This window comes from Thalassophryne amazonica, chromosome 17 (genome assembly GCF_902500255.1).
Source record: "Thalassophryne amazonica chromosome 17, fThaAma1.1, whole genome shotgun sequence".
Lineage (NCBI taxonomy): Eukaryota > Metazoa > Chordata > Actinopteri > Batrachoidiformes > Batrachoididae > Thalassophryne > Thalassophryne amazonica.
This window is the reverse complement of record NC_047119.1, coordinates 36,039,009-36,059,917: the sequence shown is the minus strand read 5'-3', so window position 1 is coordinate 36,059,917 and position 20,909 is coordinate 36,039,009. Positions and strand designations below refer to the sequence as shown.

Genomic DNA, 20,909 nt, shown 5'->3' with positions numbered 1-20,909 from the left:
CCTCAGATTGAACTATTTGCAAGTTCCCCTGACACTAACGCAGCCATTGTTGATGCTATTTTACACATCACTTTGTGCATGCTTTTATGTCCACCCATATAATTACAAACACGTGAGTGTGTTAATTGTTCATAAGTGTGTCTCTGATGTGCACATCACTCTGATCACTTCTTGTTTTCACACTAATAATGGTTCCAAGCATCAGCTCTATGTGTTGGCAGTGGAACAATAGCTGCAGAAACATGCGTACGCTAGAGTGCCTTAACTGAGAGAGTGGCGTCAACTCAGAACATGGCGCCATTTTGGTTCCAACTGCGCTGAACTACTGAATGAACCTTTAATGTTTAACATTTTTTTAAATCATTTAACCACATACAGCAACACATCCAGGTACAGATGCTATCAAAATAAATAAACATAGTTAAGCTATCAAATTTACATAAATTTATAATTTATGATGTTTTATTTGATTAATTTAAAGCCTGATTTTATGCTTCTGCAGCTCTGTAACTCCATGCCATGCAATGACGTGCGTAACAGTTTTAAAGTTCTCCGTCTCTGGATTATGCTTTATTCTGGACTAATCTGACCCTCAACAAGCTTTTCTTTCTACAATCATCACCAACAATTCAAAGGTAAGATGTACATTTTCCTCTTTTTCTGACTGGACTGGGTTGCTTGACGCGATGACGTTTCGCTTCAAATCGCAGAAGCTTCCTCAGCTAAAATTCTTGCTCTGGAAGTCTGATAAAGAGGGAAGGGCTAAAGAACAACAACATGTCCGGAAAGCCCTCACAGTATGTGGGTACCCACGATGGTCCCTGGACAAAGTGCAGAAGTCCCAGAGAACAGAGAGACCAGATAGACAGGAGACGGAGACAAGAAGAGGAGTGTCTCTCCCTTCTTTAGCAGGAGTAGGGGAAAAACTACAGAGGATCTTCAGACAGCACAAAATCCCAGTTTACTTTAAACCGGTTAACACCTTGAGACAGAAATTAGTTCACCCTAAGGACATGATCCCTAGTTACAAACAGAGCAATGTAGTGTATTCTATCAGATGTCAGGAAAACTGTAAGGAAAACTACATAGGTAAAACGAAGCAACCTTTACACAAAAGGCTATACCAGCACCACAGAGAGGGCGCCAGGGACCTCAGTCTGCGGTTCACCTCCACCTTAAAGACACTAACCACACGTTTGAGGACAAGGAAGTTAAAATATTAGCCAGAGAGATGAAATGGTTTGAGAGAGGGGTCAAGGAGGCATTCTTTGTGAAACGTTTGAAACCCAGCCTTAACCGGGGAGGGGGTCTGAGACACACTTTATCCCCTGTTTACAATGGGGTACTCAGGTCAAAGGAGTTTCAGTCTTTTGTTCATGGTAATGAGTCATTCACGTCATCAAGGGAGCCATCAGAAAGGCATCCATCCCATCATTAGAGGGACAGCTGTCCTACCATTAGGTGTGCTAACTACAGCATAATAGTTGCTAATTAGAGCTATTGTTTAGTCACTAGCCTATAGCGGTCTGCCTCTCAGTAGGAGGGGACTGGTTAGGTTTAAAACTCCAGCTTTTGTTGGCTTCTGTTTTATTCTTCTCTACAAGAGTCAGACAGAATTCAGACTTCCAGAGCAAGAATTTTAGTTGAGGAAGCTTCTGCGATTTGAAGCGAAACATCCTCGCGTCATGCAACCCAGTCCAGTCAAAGATTCAAGCTTCTCTACTATGGAAACCACCTGGACAACTGAGAGCCTACACAGAAACTCTTTTTCTGACTTCATGCTGTAAAGTTGAGGACTTTTCTGATCCATTTTTAAGAAACATGCGCACTGCAAAAACTATTAAAATATGATGGCAGACAGTGCAGTGAAAGCAGAAAAGTGTTAAATCACAGCATTTTGTTGTGTCTGATTTAAAAGGGGCACATCAGACTGCGGGTCTGAGTCTGAGCACGGTGTGAAAAAAATAAACGGTCGAACTTTTAATGACAGAAATGACTCTGGTCCTACATGCGAGGGATTTTAATGGCAATACACTGCGATCAGATGGGACATTTTATCCAATGTGAGCGAAAAAAAATCCATTGTACAAAATCCTTTATATACTGTGTTTATTACATGGAAAACAATACAAAAACTTTGGGACTTTTTTTGTCCGGTGACTGCGAATATCCGGTTTATACGGTGACGGTTTAGGTGAGTAGGAGGAGGACTATCGGTCGGCCTCGAAGAGATTCTGGCAAACCGTCCGGTGCCTCAGGAGGCGGAAGCAGCTCTCCACCAGCACTGTTTACGGTGCGGGTGGGGAGCTGTTGACCCTGACTGGGGATGTTGTCGGACGGTGGAAGGAATACTTCGAGGATCTCCTCAATCCCATCGTCACGTCTTCTGAAGAGGAAGCAGAGACTGGGGACTCAGAGGTGGACTCATCCATTACCCAGGCCGAAGTCACTGAGGTGGTTAGAAAGCTCCTCGGTGGCAAGGCTCCTGGGGTGGATGAAGTCCATCCTGAGTACCTTAAGTCTCTGGATGTTGTGGGACTGTCTTGGCTGACATGCCTCTGCAACATTGTGTGGCGACCGGAGACAGTGCCTCTGGATTGGCAGACCGGGGTGGTGGTCCCTCTGTTTAAGAAGGGGGACCGGAGGGTGTGTTCCAACTATAGGGGGATCACACTCCTCAGCCTCCCCAGTAAGGTCTATTCCAGAGTACTGGAGAGGAGAATTCGACCGATGGTCGAACCTTGGATTCAGGAGGAGCAGTGTGGTTTTCGTCCTGGTCGCGCACACTGGACCAGCTCTACACGCTCCATCAGGTGCTCGAGGGCTCATTGGAGTTCGCCCAACCAGTCCACATGTGTTTTGTGGATCTGGAGAAGGCATTTGACCGTGTCCCTCGGGGCACCCTGTGGGGGTGCTCCGGGAGTACGGGGTCCGGGGTCCTTTTCTAAGGGCTATCCGGTCCCTGTACGACCGCAGCAGGAACTTGGTTCGCATTGCCAGTAGTAAGTCAAACCTGTTTCCAGTGCACGTTGGCCTCCGCCAGGGCTGCCCTTTGTCACCGATTCTGTTCATTATTTTTATGGACAGAATTTCTAGGCGCAGCCAGGGTGTAGAGGAGGTCTGGTTTGGGAACCACAGAATCTCGTCTCTGATGTTTGCGGATGATGTAGTTCTGTTGGCTTCGTCAAATCAGGACCTTCAGCGTGCACTGGGGCGGTTTGCAGCCGAGTGTGAAGCGTCCAGGATGCGAATCAGCACCTCCAAATCCGAGGCCATGGTTCTCGACCGGAAAAAGGTGCTTTGCCCTCTTCAGGTCGGTGGAGTGTCCTTGCCTCAAGTGGAAGACTTTAAGTATCTCGAGGTCTTGTCACGAGTGAGGGACGGATGGAGCGTGAGATCGACAGACGGATCGGTGCAGCATCTGCAGTGATGCGGTCGCTGTATCGGACCGTCGTGGTGAAGAGAGAGCTGAGTAGGGGGGCAAAGCTCTCGATTTACCGATCGATCTACGTTCCGATCCTCACCTATGGTCATGAGATTTGGCTCATGACCGAAAGAACGAGATTGCGAGTACAAGCGGCCGAGATGAGTTTCCTCCGCAGGGTGGCTGGGTGCTCCCTTAGAGATAGGGTGAGGAGCTCGGTCACTCAGGAAGAGCTCGGAGTCGAGCCGCTGCTCCTCCACATCGTAAGGAGGCAGTTGAGGTGGCTCGGGCATCTTTTTCGGATGCCCCCTGGGACGCCTCGCTGGAGAGGTGTTCCGGGCCTGTCCCATTGGGAGGAGGCGCCGGGGAAGACCCAGGACACGCTGGAGGGACTACATCTCTCGGCTGGCTTGGGAATGCCTTGGGGTTCCCCCGGAGGAGCTGGGGGAGGTGTGTGTGGATTGGGAGGTCTGGGCGGTTTTGCTTGAGCTGCTGCCCCCGCGACCCGACTCCGGATAAAGCGGAAGAAAATGGATGGATGGATGGATGGGTTTAGGTGAGTTTTGAACCTTGGACATTTGAGTTTTGAACATTTGAACCTTGGTTTGGAGACAGACGCACGCCACATTTTTGTGCGTACAGACGCTTTGTACATGAAGCCCATGGGTATGAATGCCATTAATGCTCTTTCGACAAGACAATCTACATCATCCCAGTTTACCCAGCTGTAAATAGGCACTGGCCACGGTTGGGGAAGTAACCTGCGGTGGAATGGAGTCTCCTCTAGAGGGAGTCGTAGACCATCTCATTTGCTTGACGAACCGGCACCACTGGGCCCTCAGGGCCTATAGGACCTTCTTGTTCACCTACTTTTCAAGCATTTTATGATTCCTTTGTTCTTCTCTGACAGTAAAGTGAATACCTTCAGGTTGTGGACAAGATACCTGAGGACGTCATCACTGGAAATCATTGAAACACTGATTGACATTTTATGGACCAAACAAGTACTAACTGATTAAAATGAAAAATAATTATTTGCACCTCTATAAAATGTCACCAGTTTTATTTTCTGTGTCTCAGGAAGAAGCTGTGTAAAAGATGTTCTTCCATCATTTATATGTTGGGTTTTTTGTAAAATAAATACTTTTGATGGATGGATGAGATTTATTGTCACTGTCATTACAAGTGCAACAACAATGAGATTACATGGGCAGTTGTCTGAGACCCCTGTTATTTTCTATATTCACCAATGATTTTTCATTTGTACTAAAACATGCAACTATGGCGATATATGCAGATGACACAACACTGTATGCATCTACACAGACTGTAGAACAACTCAGTAACATTTTAAATGACGGGTTGGTAGTAGTGGCACAGTGGATTCAAAATAATAAGCTAGTAATTAATGCAGAGAAAACTAAATGTATGTTACTTGGATCACAATATATGTTAAAAATAAATAAACAAAAATTACATTTAAAGTTAAAGGAAACTAAAGTTGAACAGATAGAAGAAACAAAATTATTAGGTGTAATAGTAGACTTTAAATGATCATGGACCAGTCACATAAATTATATGTTGCAGAAAATGGGTCGCAGTATGGGTATGATCAGACACTGCAGAAAATGTATTCCACAGCATTTAACCAAACAGTTAGTTCAATCATTAGTGCTCTCCCAGATGGATTATGTTTCTGTGGTTTGGTCAAATACAACTGAAAATAATTTGCACAGGTTACAAGTTGCCCAGAACAAAGGGGCACGAATTGTGTTGAGTTGTCCATATAGAACCAGTGTAACATCAATGCACAGTGAACTGGCCTGGCTAATGGTAAAATGCAGACAGATATTTTTTGTTAACATTTATTAGAAATGTTATTATAACCAAAAGTCCAGAAATTATTTTTAGTAAATTGTTATTTTTCTCTGATGTTCATAATTATGTAACTCGTCAAAGCAGTAACATAAGAGGTTTGCTCCCTGTGTGTAGAACGGGTCAAATGCAATGCACTGTTGTTTATTGTGCCAAGGTCGCCTGGAATGCACTGCCTACTTTTTTGGTGTCAGAAACAAACAAAAACTTGTTTCAGAAGAAGTTAAAACTTTTCCTATTCACACAATGATCTAATATTTTATATATCATTTATTAATTTATTTTATTTTTATATTTTTGTACATTTTTCAAATGAGCTGTACTTTTTCTTGTATGTTACGTTATTCAGATTTGATTTTAATGGAAGTGGAAATTCATGAGTTTAGAGTTAACAGTGGGCTTTCATACTTAAGGGGTGTGTGTGTGTGTGGTGAAAAATGAATGTAATGAATTTTAATGGACCCAGGAAGAATAGCTACTGATTTTCAGTGGCTAATGGGGATCTTAATAAACTAACTAACTAACATCCACATTCGCATTTCCACAGACAAGATACCGCAATTAATCCACAATTATTACTTGTTTACCGTAATAATGGCACACATCAAAATTAAGACAACACATATACATTTGACATTGTTTATGTGCAATAAACTTGAAACAGTCCGTTTTCCAAATTGAGGCAATGTGAGTGTGTGGTAGCCGCTCCAACAGGAGTCGTGCCACCGCTAGCTTGGGGGGAACGAGGACCTGCCGTAGCTAAAACCACACAGACCCTGGAGGGGAGAAGGGGTGGCATGAGCGGTGGCCGGGATGGGGTGTGTGATGGGGGCAGGAGGGGAGGTAGGAGGGAAAGTGGAGCATGCTTCAGTCTTTGATGAGATGAGTTTTTGATGAGAACATTTCAATGCCATGTTGAACATCACTGGTAGAATTTATGGTTATGATGTATCGCTATAATTAATCAAAGAATTAATCAACTCATCATAAAATAATCAACAGCTTACTTGATTATGAAAATAGTTACAGTCATTTAAAATGTCAGATTTTACTTTTTGTCTCAGGAAGAGACAAAATTGTATAAACATTTGGGCAATTCTATGGTAACGGAATTACAGCAGCAGCAAAATCTGGACATATGGCATCTAACCACGACAGATTAGCTCACATTGTAATTCCATTACTGTAAAATTGCCCATTTTCACTTTTTCTCTTTACAGATGCCCTTTTAATTTTTGACACATCATTTATATGTAGTGAACTTTCAAAAGTAAATACTTTTATGAGAAAATATTCAAATATAATGTTGAAGGCCATTGGTAGAATTTAAAAATATGAATTACTGGTCAATTAACCAAAAGGATTAATCGACTAATCGGTAAGAAATTGATAGATTCATTATTAAACACAACAACTGTTTAGTTGCAGCCTTATGTACACAACTAAGCTCTTCATCTGTTGTTCAGTGCACATCATGGGGCTTACCACACCAATAAGGTCACCGCGACCATATTCTCCCGTCAGCTCCTTCTTGCCGTCCTCTTTCATGATTACAGAGCGCAGTCGACCACTTAGCACTATGAAGGTGCTGTCCGACTTCTCCCCCTGCCTGAGAAGAGTAAAGACGACTATGCTTAATTCTGCAAACAAGCTTCCGACACCAAACTTAACGAAAAAGAACAGCTCATGAAAGTGGAAACCATTTCTGTGTTGCAAATATCTTTCTGACATTGAACCTTTAATTAAAAACAAACAGCTTGCAGCAGACTACCTGTAAACAGCTCTGCCAGCTTCTACAGCCATCCAGTCGAGAGCAAAGTCTATCTGACGGACAAAAGATGACATCCTCCTCACCACCGTGTGAGCCACATTTAATACAACTTTAGGCTCTTTACGCATTATTCTGTGGAACACAAAAAATGAAGCAACAGTTCAGAGTCTTGTCACTGAAATACTCAACTTGTGGAATTTTGAATGAATGAAGTTTTTTTTCCCCCCAGACTACAGTCTGCATTAAACTCCATGCACATGTGAGTGAACATGTTTGTGTGACTGACTCATAGAAGTGGGTCTTGGAAATGGAGAGGAAGCTACAGTCTCTGTGGGCTCTGACAGTGAAGATGAGAGGTTCTCCAGTCAGGACGGCGAGCTGGCCTACAAGCTCCCCGGGGTGTGTCAGAAACAGACACGACTCCTCCTCGCGGTCAATCATCTTCTGGTAAACGTGGAGGAGGCCAAAAATCACAAACTGAATGCTCACCTCCTAAAAATCAATAAGGGGTCAGAACAAGAGTTTTGATAAGTGCGAAGGCTAACAAAGAAAACCCAAATTAAAAAATGACTACATATATATATATATATATCTTACCAAATGTATGCAATAATCAGGCAATGTTTGTGAGGTTCAAGGTTCTCATTCAGTTAATGTACAGATGACAACACACAGCAATCTCCGTTTTATTAAAAAAGAAAAACCACCCACACCTATAGCCTGTGATCAAGACTTCTGATCAAAGATTAGTGACCAAAATCAAAGATCACCTCTGAATACCGGACCATCCTTCTATGACTTTTTACTGACATGGAGATAAATATTTTAATAGTTCAAATTATTAACAAATAAATCAAACCTAAAATCTGGGTACTGAGACAACTTTGATAGGTGACACTGAGGAGGATGCTCTTCAATCTATGAAGATTTTTGAACTCACTCAGGGGAAGAGTTCCAATTAATAAGCTTCGAATCTGCACAGCAACTTTTTTTTGTAGCTCAGATTATTGTTTTGTATTATATACAAAAGTTAGCATTTTACTTTTACTTTGTTTCTAATTCTAGATTTTTCTTAGCTCGTTTCTTTTGCATGCCCTTAGTCTCTCTTTTGGATGTTTATATTTCTACTACTTTTCATTATTATTAATACTGCTACAAGACCATGGGCTTTACAGAGCACTGGAATTTCAATCCTGTCTACATCTGGTACATATGGTACCAACAATAAAGCGGGCTTTGTCTAATGCAAACAACCATTCTCAATACAAACTTCCCTGGGATCATGAGAGATATTTTTATATATAGTCACTATTAAACTGACTAATAAATAGTTTTATATTAGCTTTAGCATTTAAAGTTATCATTCATTTTACACTGATGCTACTGGACCAATCTTTAGTGAGGGAGAAACATCACGGAAGATGTGTCCAGTAGCATCAGAAGATGTATTTGCAGTTATTCATTTTACACTTCGCTATAGCCAACACAGATCACAGTGTGCCCATCAGGAAATATAAATACATTGTGCATCTCTGTCTCTCTCTCTTTTTTTTTTTTTGGTTAGGGTCACTGTGTTACAAACTGTTTTATAATAGAACTATGAATAAAAAGGAAGTAGCACTACGCTGCTCCCTTCAGCATTTCAAACACCACCAAAAAAAAATGATAGGTAAACGGAAGCTTTTCTTGAACAAAATCTTTTCTTGAACCTTACTGACATCAGGTTCCCCATTTAATACAACAAAAGGAAGAAAACAATACTTGAGCAGGATGCGATATAAATAAAAAAAACACAAATTAAACATGAAAGAAAGGACAAGCAAGAACATGAAAGGAGGTGCAACAGTTTTTAGTTGGGGGGTGGGGGTTCAATTATGTTGTTATAACCTGGTCTCCCTGACGAGCCACCACAGAACCAGCTTTGACATGGTGAAGGGTCACTCTGCCATCCAGCAGACTGCGATCCTGCCACAGAATATATTACCCAGCATCCAGTCAGAAAATCATCACTAAACTATCACAAAATGTCCATCAGCTCTCCCAATTACCTAATACCCAGTGGTAAATGCAGAAAATATTAGGAGTAATTCTACAAACTCTACAAAGTGCATGGAAAGGAAATGCCAAATTTCTTCAGTTAAATATAAAAAGTAAGGACATACAAGTTTGATCTGTACACATAAATCAAAGGAATAAACATTCAAATTGTGCGATCAAGTAGTAGCTCTTGTCTCACCTGCAGCTGGATGATTCCCAGCAGGTCTTTCTTAGCAGCCTGGAGGATTGCGCTGCCCTTACTCAGGAAAACAGCATCAGACCGCCCCCCACTGTCTGTATACTGAACCACTGCTGAGGGTGTTTGCTGCATGGTCACACTCTTCTTCAAAATAGACTACAGAGAGAAGAAGAAGAAGGAGAGAGGAAAAAAAAAAGATATGATTGTTAGCATAGGGGGGAGATCCTGATGTAGGGTGTGGCTGAGCAAGCCCTGCAGTGACCAAGGATACATGATGGAGAGGATCTTACTTTGTGAGTTACAGGACTGGGTGGAGTGTCATCGATGGTGACTCGAGCTCGTTCCCAAGCCATATTCAGGTCATTACCTGAAAAAAGCAGGAGGGCAATGAGTACAAATGTGTGCTTGTTTTCAGTTCAGTGCACCTGACTAATCTGTGAAGGATATGAATACAGACGCGTGCCATTTGGTGAACACTTTTATCCAGAATGTACACATGGCCGACACACCTGCACAGTCAGTAGGCATGGAGATGGTGCGAGGCTTCCTGTAGCTGCTTGAAGGGCTGTCTTTTAAACCATCTGTTTAATGTATAGTCAAGTATTAAAAAGGTGGATGAGTGACTGCAGTACAATTTTGACTGTACGTGTAGTGCATGGGAGTTCTGTATGTCACCTGTCTCTGCAGCAGTCTCTGCAGTCCCAGCAGGTGCCTCATCCGGGAAGTGTGGTCGACGAATTGTTTTTGAGGGATTTGTTTCTGCCATCACACTGCTTGTGTACGTCAAGGGCACCGCTTGACTCTCCTATCAATGAGGTTCAAATAAAACTGTCTTTATAACAATCCCCATTAGGAGGCAGAGCTCAATTTGTGAGGATAAACACAACACATTTAAAATACAGGATAGCGGGTATATTAAACTCATTAGTGGTGTTTTTCTTTTGGCCACGCCCATTTTTGTTCAGGGTCACCACAGCAGATCATGGAGAGTGGGGAATGAATAGCAAGAGACATTTTTATCCCCATTGTATGCCCTGGTGGGTAAAAAAAAAAAGATTTCCAAGAGGGTAAACAAAAGACAAAAATGTGCAATAATAATGGCCTACATAGGTCAAGGTGTGGTCCTTTTGTCGCACACTGCCTTAACCACAACATCACGAAAACGCCTTGCATATGTGTGTGTGACCCAGCGCGCGGGCCTTCGTGACTGCTTGTGTATGTGCTAATTTACAAACATTGGTGCTTCAGTATGAGCCCAACTGCACCTGCGTGCGCATGTGGACATGCATGCGTGTGCTAATTAATTTCCCTCCTACCGGATTGAAGAGCTCAGTGGTTAGGCCCAGATAATTGTGCAATGCCAAAAAGGTGACTCTCTGGAGGCGTACCATGATTATCTGCAACATGCAAAAATCAAATAAGGTGAAAAGCAGCAAAATGACAGACACCAGACAGAACAGTTTAATATATAATCATCAAAACTCCAAGATAATACAGGAACGTGTCGTGGAACAGCAAACAATAATTTACAATAATAAAAACCAACTTACCTGAATGACGCGCACAAGCGTTTCTGGGTATTTCTGAAACACAGACTCAAAGGCTGATGCTGGCAGACGCAAGATGGTGGCATGAGATGCTGCGCGTGCTGATACGGTTTTATACGGTGCTGGATAACCCTGACAGAGGACAGGCAAAACGGAAAACATGTCACACAAATGATGTCACCAGATTCCTTTATTTTGATTAGTCTCACAAAAATAATTGAGGGGGTGAATTTTAAAACAAGAGTGCACTGAGTGCACAATTACCCCCGCTGGCAAATGCTGCTTTGGTACAAGTGCTTGGTGTATTCTATGCTGTCCACTGATTGGCTCAACATTTGAAAGCTGCAGTCATTGTTTCAAATAGTAAAACCATTTACACACTGAGTAAATATCTTAATATTAAGGCACCATGACACTTTCACACATTTAACCCCCGCACTGCAGCGCAATTCATTGTACCAATGCAATCTGCTTTGTGTCGCTGAACGCCACATTATATAAAATAATTATTTTGTACCGGATTAATCATTTCAGAACTTGGCTGAAACCATCTCTAATCACTGCCGGAATCACAGAGGAGTTATCTGCAGCTTTTCTCCTGTGCTTCATGAGGGGTAGAAAGCACTTGGAATAGTCTCAAAGGTAATTATTTATAAACAGTTGCATTTTCATTGGTTCTTATGAGTTAGATAATGTACCATAAAATTATGTTTATTGTAGATGTCATAATCGTTCAGATGCGCTGCAGTGCAGCAATGTGTCACACTGACTCACAGTCACACACACAGTGTTTTCGAAGAGATTGCACAGTGTTCATGTGTAGTTCACAAAATTAATGCATGCCAGAGATTTTAAACATTTCAAAATTTTCTTTGCACACTGGCACGCAGCTGCGTACAACTTGTGCACAGTTTACGAGTTTACTCTCTGGCACTCTAGACAAATTACTCTGACCTCCGTGTGGAGGGACGAGGCACACTCAGTAGCATGCATGCTCTGCCTGCTAACAAAAGGGTTCTGCTGGTGGTGGTGGAATCACAAGCCAAGCTGGCTAAATCATCATAGTGTGACAGCTGCACAACTTATTCTATGTATCCAGCATATTCGCCAAATTTTTCATAAGTCGGCATACGCTGACTAAATCGTCAAGGTGTGACAGGCCTATAACACTGCTCCCCCCCCCAAAAACAAATTCTTGCATGGACTTTGAGAATTGATTTAGGGTAATTTTGCGGTGCTGAATCCGAATCTGAGCTCAGATTTCCTCTATCACATCACATTTTTTGCAATCTGCATCGTCTGTACTGATGGATTCCGAAAAGTTGCTCATTCACTCACGAGTCTGATGCCACTAGTCACGCATAAAAGCAGCTTCAAAAGCATAGTTTTAAACCAGGTTCGCGAAATGTGAACAAGAGCCGTAACATAGTTAATGGTGCAGAATATGAGAGGAGTTGATTTCAGAACAATTATACCCTTTTCGGGAGGGAGGGAGGGACGGACCAACAGACAGACGAAAATTGGCACGACGTAATCTCCCTTCAAGCCTTCGGTCAGCGGGGGATAAAAAGGATATCAATAACATGATTCATAACACAAACTAGCTAAAGTACTCTGAAGACTTTAACCCAGATTGAGGAACAAAATGAGCTGAAAGAGTTGACTGCACAAATAGAAGTCTGAAAGAGCAGAATAACTGAAAATCTCAGCAGAGAAGATGGAAAGATTTATAGGCAGATTGGAGGCTAAGTGAGGACACAGGGAAAGAAATTTGTCGCATATACAGATAGAGGATAAATAAGGAACTCACAGTGATGATGTCCAGAATACTGAGCAGACTGTGTACACTATCTCCTGGCAGTACATCCTTTACTACTGGTTCTGTGCCATCCTAGAAACACAAAAACAAGCAATGACAGTGCAGTCCCCCCTATAAAGACAGACCGAGCATAGAGTACAGGCGACCCTCTGATGTAGAATTTTGCAGGACCAGCTTGATTCCGGGGAGTCAGGAGGAAATCAACAATGAGATAGTAGAAAGCAAGTATGATGTATACATTTAAAAATAGTAATAATAAAGTCCCTTTGGCTACACCCTTGTTTTTGCACTCGGGTTCGTCACAGCAAATCCGAGGTGGACTTGCATGTTTAATTGGCACTAGTTTTACCCCAGTTGCCCTTCGTGATGCAACTCCACATTACATGTAGAAATGTGGCAGGGATGGGGTTTGAACCATGAGCCTTCCACACTGAAACCAAGTGCACTAAACACTTGGCCATCACCCCTGCCTTTAAAAATATACACAACAAAAATATAAACGCAACACATTTGGTTTTGCTCCCATTTTGTATGAGATGAACTCAAAGATCTAAAACTTTTTCCACATACACAATATCACCATTTCCCTCAAATATTGTTCACAAACCAGTCTAAATCTGTGATAGTGAGCACTTCTCCTTTGCTGAGATAATCCATCCCACCTCACAGGTGTGCCATATCAAGATGCTGATTAGACACCATGATTAGTGCACAGGTGTGCCTTAGACTGCCCACAATAAAAGGCCACTCTGAAAGGTGCAGTTTTATCACACAGCACAATGCCACAGATGTCGCAAGATTTGAGGGAGCGTGCAATTGGCATGCTGACAGCAGGAATGTCAACCAGAGCTGTTGCTCGTGTATTGAATGTTCATTTCTCTACCATAAGCCCTCTCCAAAGGCGTTTCAGAGAATTTGGCAGTACATCCAACGAGCCTCACAACCGCAGACCACGTGTAACCACACCGGCCCAGGACCTCCACATCCAGCATGTTCACCTCCAAGATCGTCTGAGACCAGCCACTCGGACAGCTGCTGAAACAATCGGTTTGCATAACCAAAGAATTTCTGCACAAACTGTCAGAAACCATCTCAGGGAAGCTCATCTGCATGCTCGTCGTCCTCATCGGGGTCTCGACCTGACTCCAGTTCGTCGTCGTAACCAACTTGAGTGGGCAAATGCTCACATTCGCTGGCGTTTGGCACGTTGGAGAGGTGTTCTCTTCATGGATGAATCCCGGTTCACACTGTTCAGGGCAGATGGCAGACAGCGTGTGTGGCGTCGTGTGGGTGAGCGGTTTTCTGATGTCAATGTTGTGGATCAAGTGGCCCATGGTGGCGGTGGGGTTATGGTATGGGTAGGCGTCTGTTATGGACGAAGAACACAGGTGCATTTTATTGATGGCATTTTGAATGCACAGAGATACCGTGACGAGATCCTGAGGCCCATTGTTGTGCCATACATCCAAGAACATCACCTCATGTTGCAGTAGGATAATGCACGGCCCCATGTTGCAAGGATCTGTACACAATTCTTGGAAGCTGAAAATGTCCCAGTTCTTGCATGGCCGGCATACTCATCGGACATGTCACCCATTGAGCATGTTTGGGATGCTCTGGACCGGCGTATACGACAGCGTGTACCAGTTCCTGCCAATATCCAGCAACTTCGCACAGCCATTGAAGAGGAGTGGACCAACATTCCACAGGCCACAATTGACAACCTGATCAACTCTATGCGAAGGAGATGTGTTGCACTGCATGAGGCAAATGGTGGTCACACCAGATATTGACTGGTATCCCCCCCAATAAAACAAAACTGCACCTTTCAGAGTGGCCTTTTATTGTGAACAGTCTAAGGCACACCTGTGCACTAATCATGGTGTCTAATCAGCATCTTGATATGGCACACCTGTGAGGTGGGATGGATTATCTCAGCAAAGGAGAAGTGCTCACTATCACAGATTTAGACTGGTTTGTGAACAATATTTGAGGGAAATGATAATATTGTGTATGTGGAAAAAGTTTTAGATCTTTGAGTTCATCTCATACAAAATGGGAGCAAAACCAAAAGTGTTGCATTTATATTTTTGTTGAGTGTAATAATAATAATAATAATAATAATCCAATTATGCCCCCTTGAAGATGCTGGACAGGAATACCCTATTTTCCAGAGCATAAGTCGAAGGACCTCCCAAACTAGTAAAAAAAATAAAAAATAACTTGTTATCCGGCAAATACAGTAATTTTCCTTCATGCACATATTCTACATGTGCTACCACTGTGTCACGTTTCACTGAAATCCATAAACTGATTTAGGAGGAGCTGCACTACCCCCACCCCCCATTTATTTTATTTATTTATTTATTTTTATTTTTTTTTCCTCTTAGTTGGGAATTCCCGGATGTTACTAGTGACAGAGTAGCCATGTAAATAAGAGTCCACATCTATTGAACATATATATATATATATATATATATATATATATATATATATATATATATATATATATATATATATATATATATACCCTACAACTTTAACATTTGCTGAAATGGTGAGTAATCTTACTGCTGCCTTATAATTTTTCACATCATTTATGTCCATGTTTAGCTCTAAATTTGTTGGTTAAATATAAATAAATATTAGGACGTAGCAGATTACACATCATTGACTCCAAAAGGTTTTAAGACAATACAGGCCCTCATGCATCTTGACTAAAACTAAGTACATTTTATAAGTCTCAAGTAGCAGTCTTAATAGCACACATAAACTTACGTCTCATGTATTAATGTTCAGACAGGGCCTTGCCCTCAAAACATGAACGTCTTGGACATATTTTTTCTTTCAGTTTGTTGACTTGTTCACTTGTTAGCACAGCTGCAATTTTGTGAGAGAACATAATTCTACTGAAGCCATTATACTCTGGATTATGCCCTATTTAAGGGAATATAATTTTATTGCAGCCATTAAGCAAAGAGAGGGGCCCTTTCCAATTTGTCATGATCTTAAAAAAAGAAAAAAGAAGTGCGTGGCTGGTTGCCTCTCAGATTAGCTTTCATTACATGATTTTGAAACTGTAATTGCCTTAGCTTTCACAATATTCATAAAATTTGATGAAGAGTAACAACTACTTAAAACTAAATTGTGTTATTCAGTTCAGAATAACACACACTATATATTAATGGAAAAGTAAGAGAAATTCAACATACATTCTCATGGATAAACAGCTCTAGTCTTCCATCCTGGACCACATAAATACTGTCATCATCGTCTCCAGGCCGAAACAAAGATTCTCCCTCCTGCAGCTCAATAAACACCATATGACGACACAACTCTAGAAACAGGGGCTTTTCAAAATGACCCAGGACTCTACAACCAATGAGAAGAAAAAGAAAAAAAAAAAAAATCATAGGAACACAGATTACAGGAATAATGTAAAAGACTAAATTTATAAGAAAGGCTGTTGATACTCTGCAAACACACACCTGACATTTTTAAGCATGTACAGGACCTCAGAAGGCAGGTTCGAGCTCTGAACGTCAAATTCTGTTAGATCAGCTTCCAGCAGTGAGGGAGGGGGTTCCTTAGGCTGCAGGGTGGGAGGGTCTTTCCGGATTCTGAGGATTCTATCAAAAAAATTTAAATAATAATAAACACACAGACAAGTCACACAATCAACAAGTTAGGAAAAACACACAAATGAACACACAGAAATAAATTACACATTTTTAAAAGTACATACTTGCGAGCTATACTTAAGACTTTGGCTCTTTTGCGTATGCGCTGTTGTTGTTTGGATACTGAGGAGTTAGTGGACGGAGAAGTAGAGGAGAGAGTTTGAACCTTAAGAAGAAAAAAAAAAAAAATCACTTAAAAGTCGCTCTCATTTTGCGTAAACTGAAAAATATAGAATATACTCAAACAGAAGTGATTAACAGAGACAGATACAAAATTTTTAAAAGGCTTTTTTTAAATCACAGGTAGTATTATGATGACCTGTATTCATAAGCTATAACTCCTCGGGGGGTTTTCTAAACTGGGAAATAGGGGAGCCACACTCCCTTGTTTTTGGCTGTGTGCCCACTTATGGTGATTTTTCTTTTGTGTTATTCCTAGCATATAGCCTTCCCCTCTGCAATTGATTTGGCTGTAAAAATATATAACATTGATGCCAGGAAATAACAAGCCCATTAATAAACAGCGTTTTGTTCTTTTTTTTTTCTAAAATACTAAAAATGTGACAAAATGAAACTAAGAATGGGAGTGTGTTCAGACAAACCACCTAATTTTGCCACGATTTTCGCACTGGTGCCTGTTCGGGAGACTACAGGTTCACTGTAATATTGAAGTACCAGTATAACACATTCAGTACGTGCACCTGTCATCCCTCCCTGTGTTTACATCAGCATTTGATGCTGCGAGCTGTCAGTCTGCTGGTTTGCACAGTAGGTCTGAGTTGGAAAAAAGGAGAAGAAAAAGAAACAAACAAACAAACAAAAACGAGTTCCCTTCTGTGTCTCAGAGCGTGAGGACACAGAGAGCAAAGAGCAGAGTTTACATACATATTTTTCAACTTTTCTTTTCTTTCAAATTCTGTGCCGTTCTGTGCATGAAGTAAAAAGTGGCGATAAAATCTTGTTACCTCTCAATTATGTCATGCTTTCCACTTAAATACACAACTTCTCCATTCTGTCTGCTCAGACATCACTTTGAACAGATGGGATGAGTCCATCAGTGAAATCACCTGCTGGAGTCAGTGGATGCAAAGAAAACCTGCACCCTCTTGGCCAGGGGTGGCCAAGTTTGGTCCTCGAGAGCTACCTTCCTGACACTCTTAGTTGTCTCCCTGCTCCAACACACCTGAATCCAATGAAAGGCTCATTAAAAGTCTGCTAACGAGTCTTTCATTGGATTCAGGTGTGTTGGAGCAAGGAGACAACTAAGAGTGTCAGGAAGGTAGCTCTTGAGGACTGAACTTGGCCACCCCTGCTCTTGGCCCTTTCTGGAATACTCTGGACACCACTTACAGTAGGACATTATGGGCATCTGGTCAACTTTACTTAGATGTTCCGAGGTCAAAATATAAACTCTGAGGTGATCGTGCTTTTGTGGTAGCTGAACCCAGACTGTGAAACAACTTACCCGCCTGATTTATGCACTATTTCTGACCCAGCACTTTTTAAAATCAAAGCTCAAGACTTATTTCTTTAAAATGGCTTTCAACACCTCGTGGCACTGTGAAGTTTTGTTTGTATGTGCCTTTTTAATTCTATTGTACATTTGTCTTATTTTTGTGAATTCTTGTTCCTTGATTTAATAATAAGATTTTACTGTAAAACACTTTGGACATCGTCTGGCTGCTGTAGAGGGCTATAAACGTTGATTGATTGATTGACTGAGTGATAGTAATTCTATCCTATTATGCAAGATAAATTTGGAGTAAAGGCAAAGAAAAGGTGAAAATGTGAAAATGTGTGTGGGGGGGAATAGCCATCAAAGATCCCTCCAGAAGGCATCCCTGGAAATCAAAATCCCAAAATATTCTGGGGGCCGACCTGCTGTGGACAAAGGTCCACTTTCACCAACAAAGAACCCTCTCTTTTCAGATTGTGGCTACAGACTTGTTTGTTATTATTCAGTCCTTCAAGACCTTAAATTTTTAAAAGCTCCCCATTGCAGAAGCAGAGAAGGGACGCCCCCCACCACCACCACCACCACTCCTGCTCGGTTGCTACTCTTCCTCGCATCTGGTGTCGCCCCCTTGCTAAATTTTCCTAGAAAAACCCCTGCTCTTTATAACTAAGCTGCCAGTGAAGGTGAAGGAGTGCAAAATACAAACTGAGTGAAAAGTATTGCAAGTGTGTAAGTGTGTGATGCAAAAAAATAAACTGTAGAAATAACACTTTATATAGGATAACTATGCAACTTAACTAAGCAGTACATTTACAAATTCATAAAATGAGTGACTTTCCATCACAAGTCAGAATAGATTTGTGTATGTATGTGACACAAGACAATGTAGTTTAAAAAAAAAACACACACACACACACACACACACCTTTCGCATTATCTTCCTTCCATAGAAGAGCACTTTATCTCTTTTTCTGAAACGATAGTGAGGACCAGGCTGTTGTTCACCTTGACACACAAATCCAAACAAAACATGGATAAAGCTGTTAGAACAACATTCTGATGCCACTGTATTTCACTTTATCAAGCAGCTTAAAGAAAAAAAAAAAACACACACACAACAGTCTTTCCAAAACTGTCTCGTCATCACAGGAACAGACAAAAAAAAAAAAAAAAAAAAAACTAATGCACATTAGAACGAAATTTGAAGTTCAGGAGGAGTTTGGCCAACTCACGAGAAAGCTTGAATTTCCTGTAAAGGAAAAGAACCACAATGCCAATCAGTGAGACGGCTACTGCAGCACCAATCAGTACACCAGTCAGCTGCAAGATAAACAACAGTACAGTCACGACAAAGCAATGGAGTTGCTGACAGCTTTCACAACCAAACTTATTTCAGTACTTTCCATTTCCCATTTCTTTACATCCTTAATGTAATCAAAAGGAAAAAAAGGTTAATACAGGAGAGTATTCCCTAGTACTGTTAGCAAAACATTATGTGCCAGAAAACTAAATGCATGCATAACTTCTAACATGCATTATTACCCATCACACCTAGAAAGTGCATTTCTGGTACACCTTTAATAAACTTAAGCTTAGTGTTAATTTTGCCACCTGTTTTTTTTTTTTATTTGGTCTTAGTCGTGTGTCAAATGTCCTTATTACGTTATGTCATTCACATACCATTTTAATTTAGTCATGTATTAGTTGACTAAAAGTCTGTTAATTTTAGTCTAGTTTTAGTCAGAGAATTGAATGTATTTTAGTCTTTTTTTCAGTGGCGACATTTTAGTCTTTTTGATAAAACACACTTGATTACTTCAGATTATTATTTCAGTCAATATAGTGTTTCATGCATCTAAAATACCGAATATTACATTACCTGACAAAAAACACTTATTGAATTACTGAAGGTTTGTGGTACTTTTTCCCCCCCCCGATATTTTAAATCCACAAGGCTTCACGTCATATACAATTAGACATTCGGTTTTCTTGTAAATTCACAGCGCTGCATTTGTTGGATCTAGTCACTTTCTGCACATTCAGGACTGCCTGAATTTTTTTTAAAGCAAAGCAGCATAAAATAATTCAAGATTTGTAATGTTTTTATCTACTGTAAGAGCCACAACATGAGCCAATTTAATTCAAATATGATGCACACTTCATATTTCATTATTTTTTATATTTCATGTCATTTGTTATACATCAGTCGATACTGGATGGATGTGGTGTTTGCTGCTGTGTTCAAAAATTTACACACAGTAGCTTTAAACTGAGCAGCAGAGAGCTGATCAGACACTCTGAGATAGAGTGCAAATGTAAACTATTTTTTCATTAAATGTTTGTCACTGGCGTCAGATGGATTTACTGTGCAGCACATTTACTATTTTAACCAGTTTGCACGATGTGTATTTAATTAGTGCAGTTGTCTTCTTAAACACACACAGTCATTAAACACATATATTTTGGCTTTCAGGTTCCTAGTTTGTAAGAGAATTCTAAGTTAACTTTGTGGAGGCTGGTGTCCACACCAGTGGCCTTTACAGATCTATGCTCAAAGACACAGCAGGATAAACCCGCCCCCATCCTACAGACAGGAGACTGACGAGCCGACAGCAGCGAGGACAATCAAACAAAACAGAGACATTATTCAATAATAATAAAAATTTTGAAAGTGTTGAATACACGTACGTCCCACGGTACATTTTGTGTGTTACATCCAGCCTTGATGATTTTGCATCAGGACAGCATCAGCGCTATCTCTGCTGAGTGAGACACATTTTGGAAACATTTTCAAAGTGTAAGAGCTTGTAGACAAAAATGGAAAGAGATTTTATTTGTTTTTATTTCATGCAAAACATTTTAGTCTTGTCTTTTTTTCTATAATAATTTTGTTGAAGTCAGTGTTTTAGAACACAAAAGTAGTATCGTCCTTGTCTCATCTTCGCCATGAAAAAAATGGTCAAGTCATTTTGTCTCGTCTCGTCTGATGAAATTAACACTACTTCATGCGAATACTCATGCTAGCTTACTATTTCAAAGGCAAAAAGCAGTACACACAATAAGAAGGATGTACAAATACTCAGGATGCATTTAGCTGTAGG

The 20,909-nt window shown here is 41.0% G+C and overlaps 1 protein-coding gene across 2 annotated transcripts in view; it reads right to left on the bottom strand.

Moving 5' to 3' along the window:
• Positions 1-20,909, bottom strand: part of LOC117529167 (patatin-like phospholipase domain-containing protein 7) — a 78,426-nt gene that overhangs the window by 53,663 nt on the left and 3,854 nt on the right. For both annotated transcript variants that reach the window (XM_034191871.1, XM_034191872.1), the window contains exons 4-19: positions 19,041-19,128; positions 18,734-18,813; positions 16,418-16,518; positions 16,161-16,301; positions 15,885-16,044; positions 12,664-12,744; positions 10,857-10,985; positions 10,623-10,703; positions 9,982-10,111; positions 9,816-9,887; positions 9,597-9,673; positions 9,307-9,462; positions 8,958-9,035; positions 7,357-7,562; positions 7,071-7,202; positions 6,785-6,908 (exon numbers count right to left, since the gene is read on the bottom strand). In XM_034191871.1, coding sequence (XP_034047762.1) covers positions 6,785-6,908; positions 7,071-7,202; positions 7,357-7,562; positions 8,958-9,035; positions 9,307-9,462; positions 9,597-9,673; positions 9,816-9,887; positions 9,982-10,111; positions 10,623-10,703; positions 10,857-10,985; positions 12,664-12,744; positions 15,885-16,044; positions 16,161-16,301; positions 16,418-16,518; positions 18,734-18,813; positions 19,041-19,128 — 1,836 coding nt within the window. The remainder of the gene's footprint in view (positions 1-6,784; positions 6,909-7,070; positions 7,203-7,356; positions 7,563-8,957; positions 9,036-9,306; positions 9,463-9,596; positions 9,674-9,815; positions 9,888-9,981; positions 10,112-10,622; positions 10,704-10,856; positions 10,986-12,663; positions 12,745-15,884; positions 16,045-16,160; positions 16,302-16,417; positions 16,519-18,733; positions 18,814-19,040; positions 19,129-20,909) is intronic.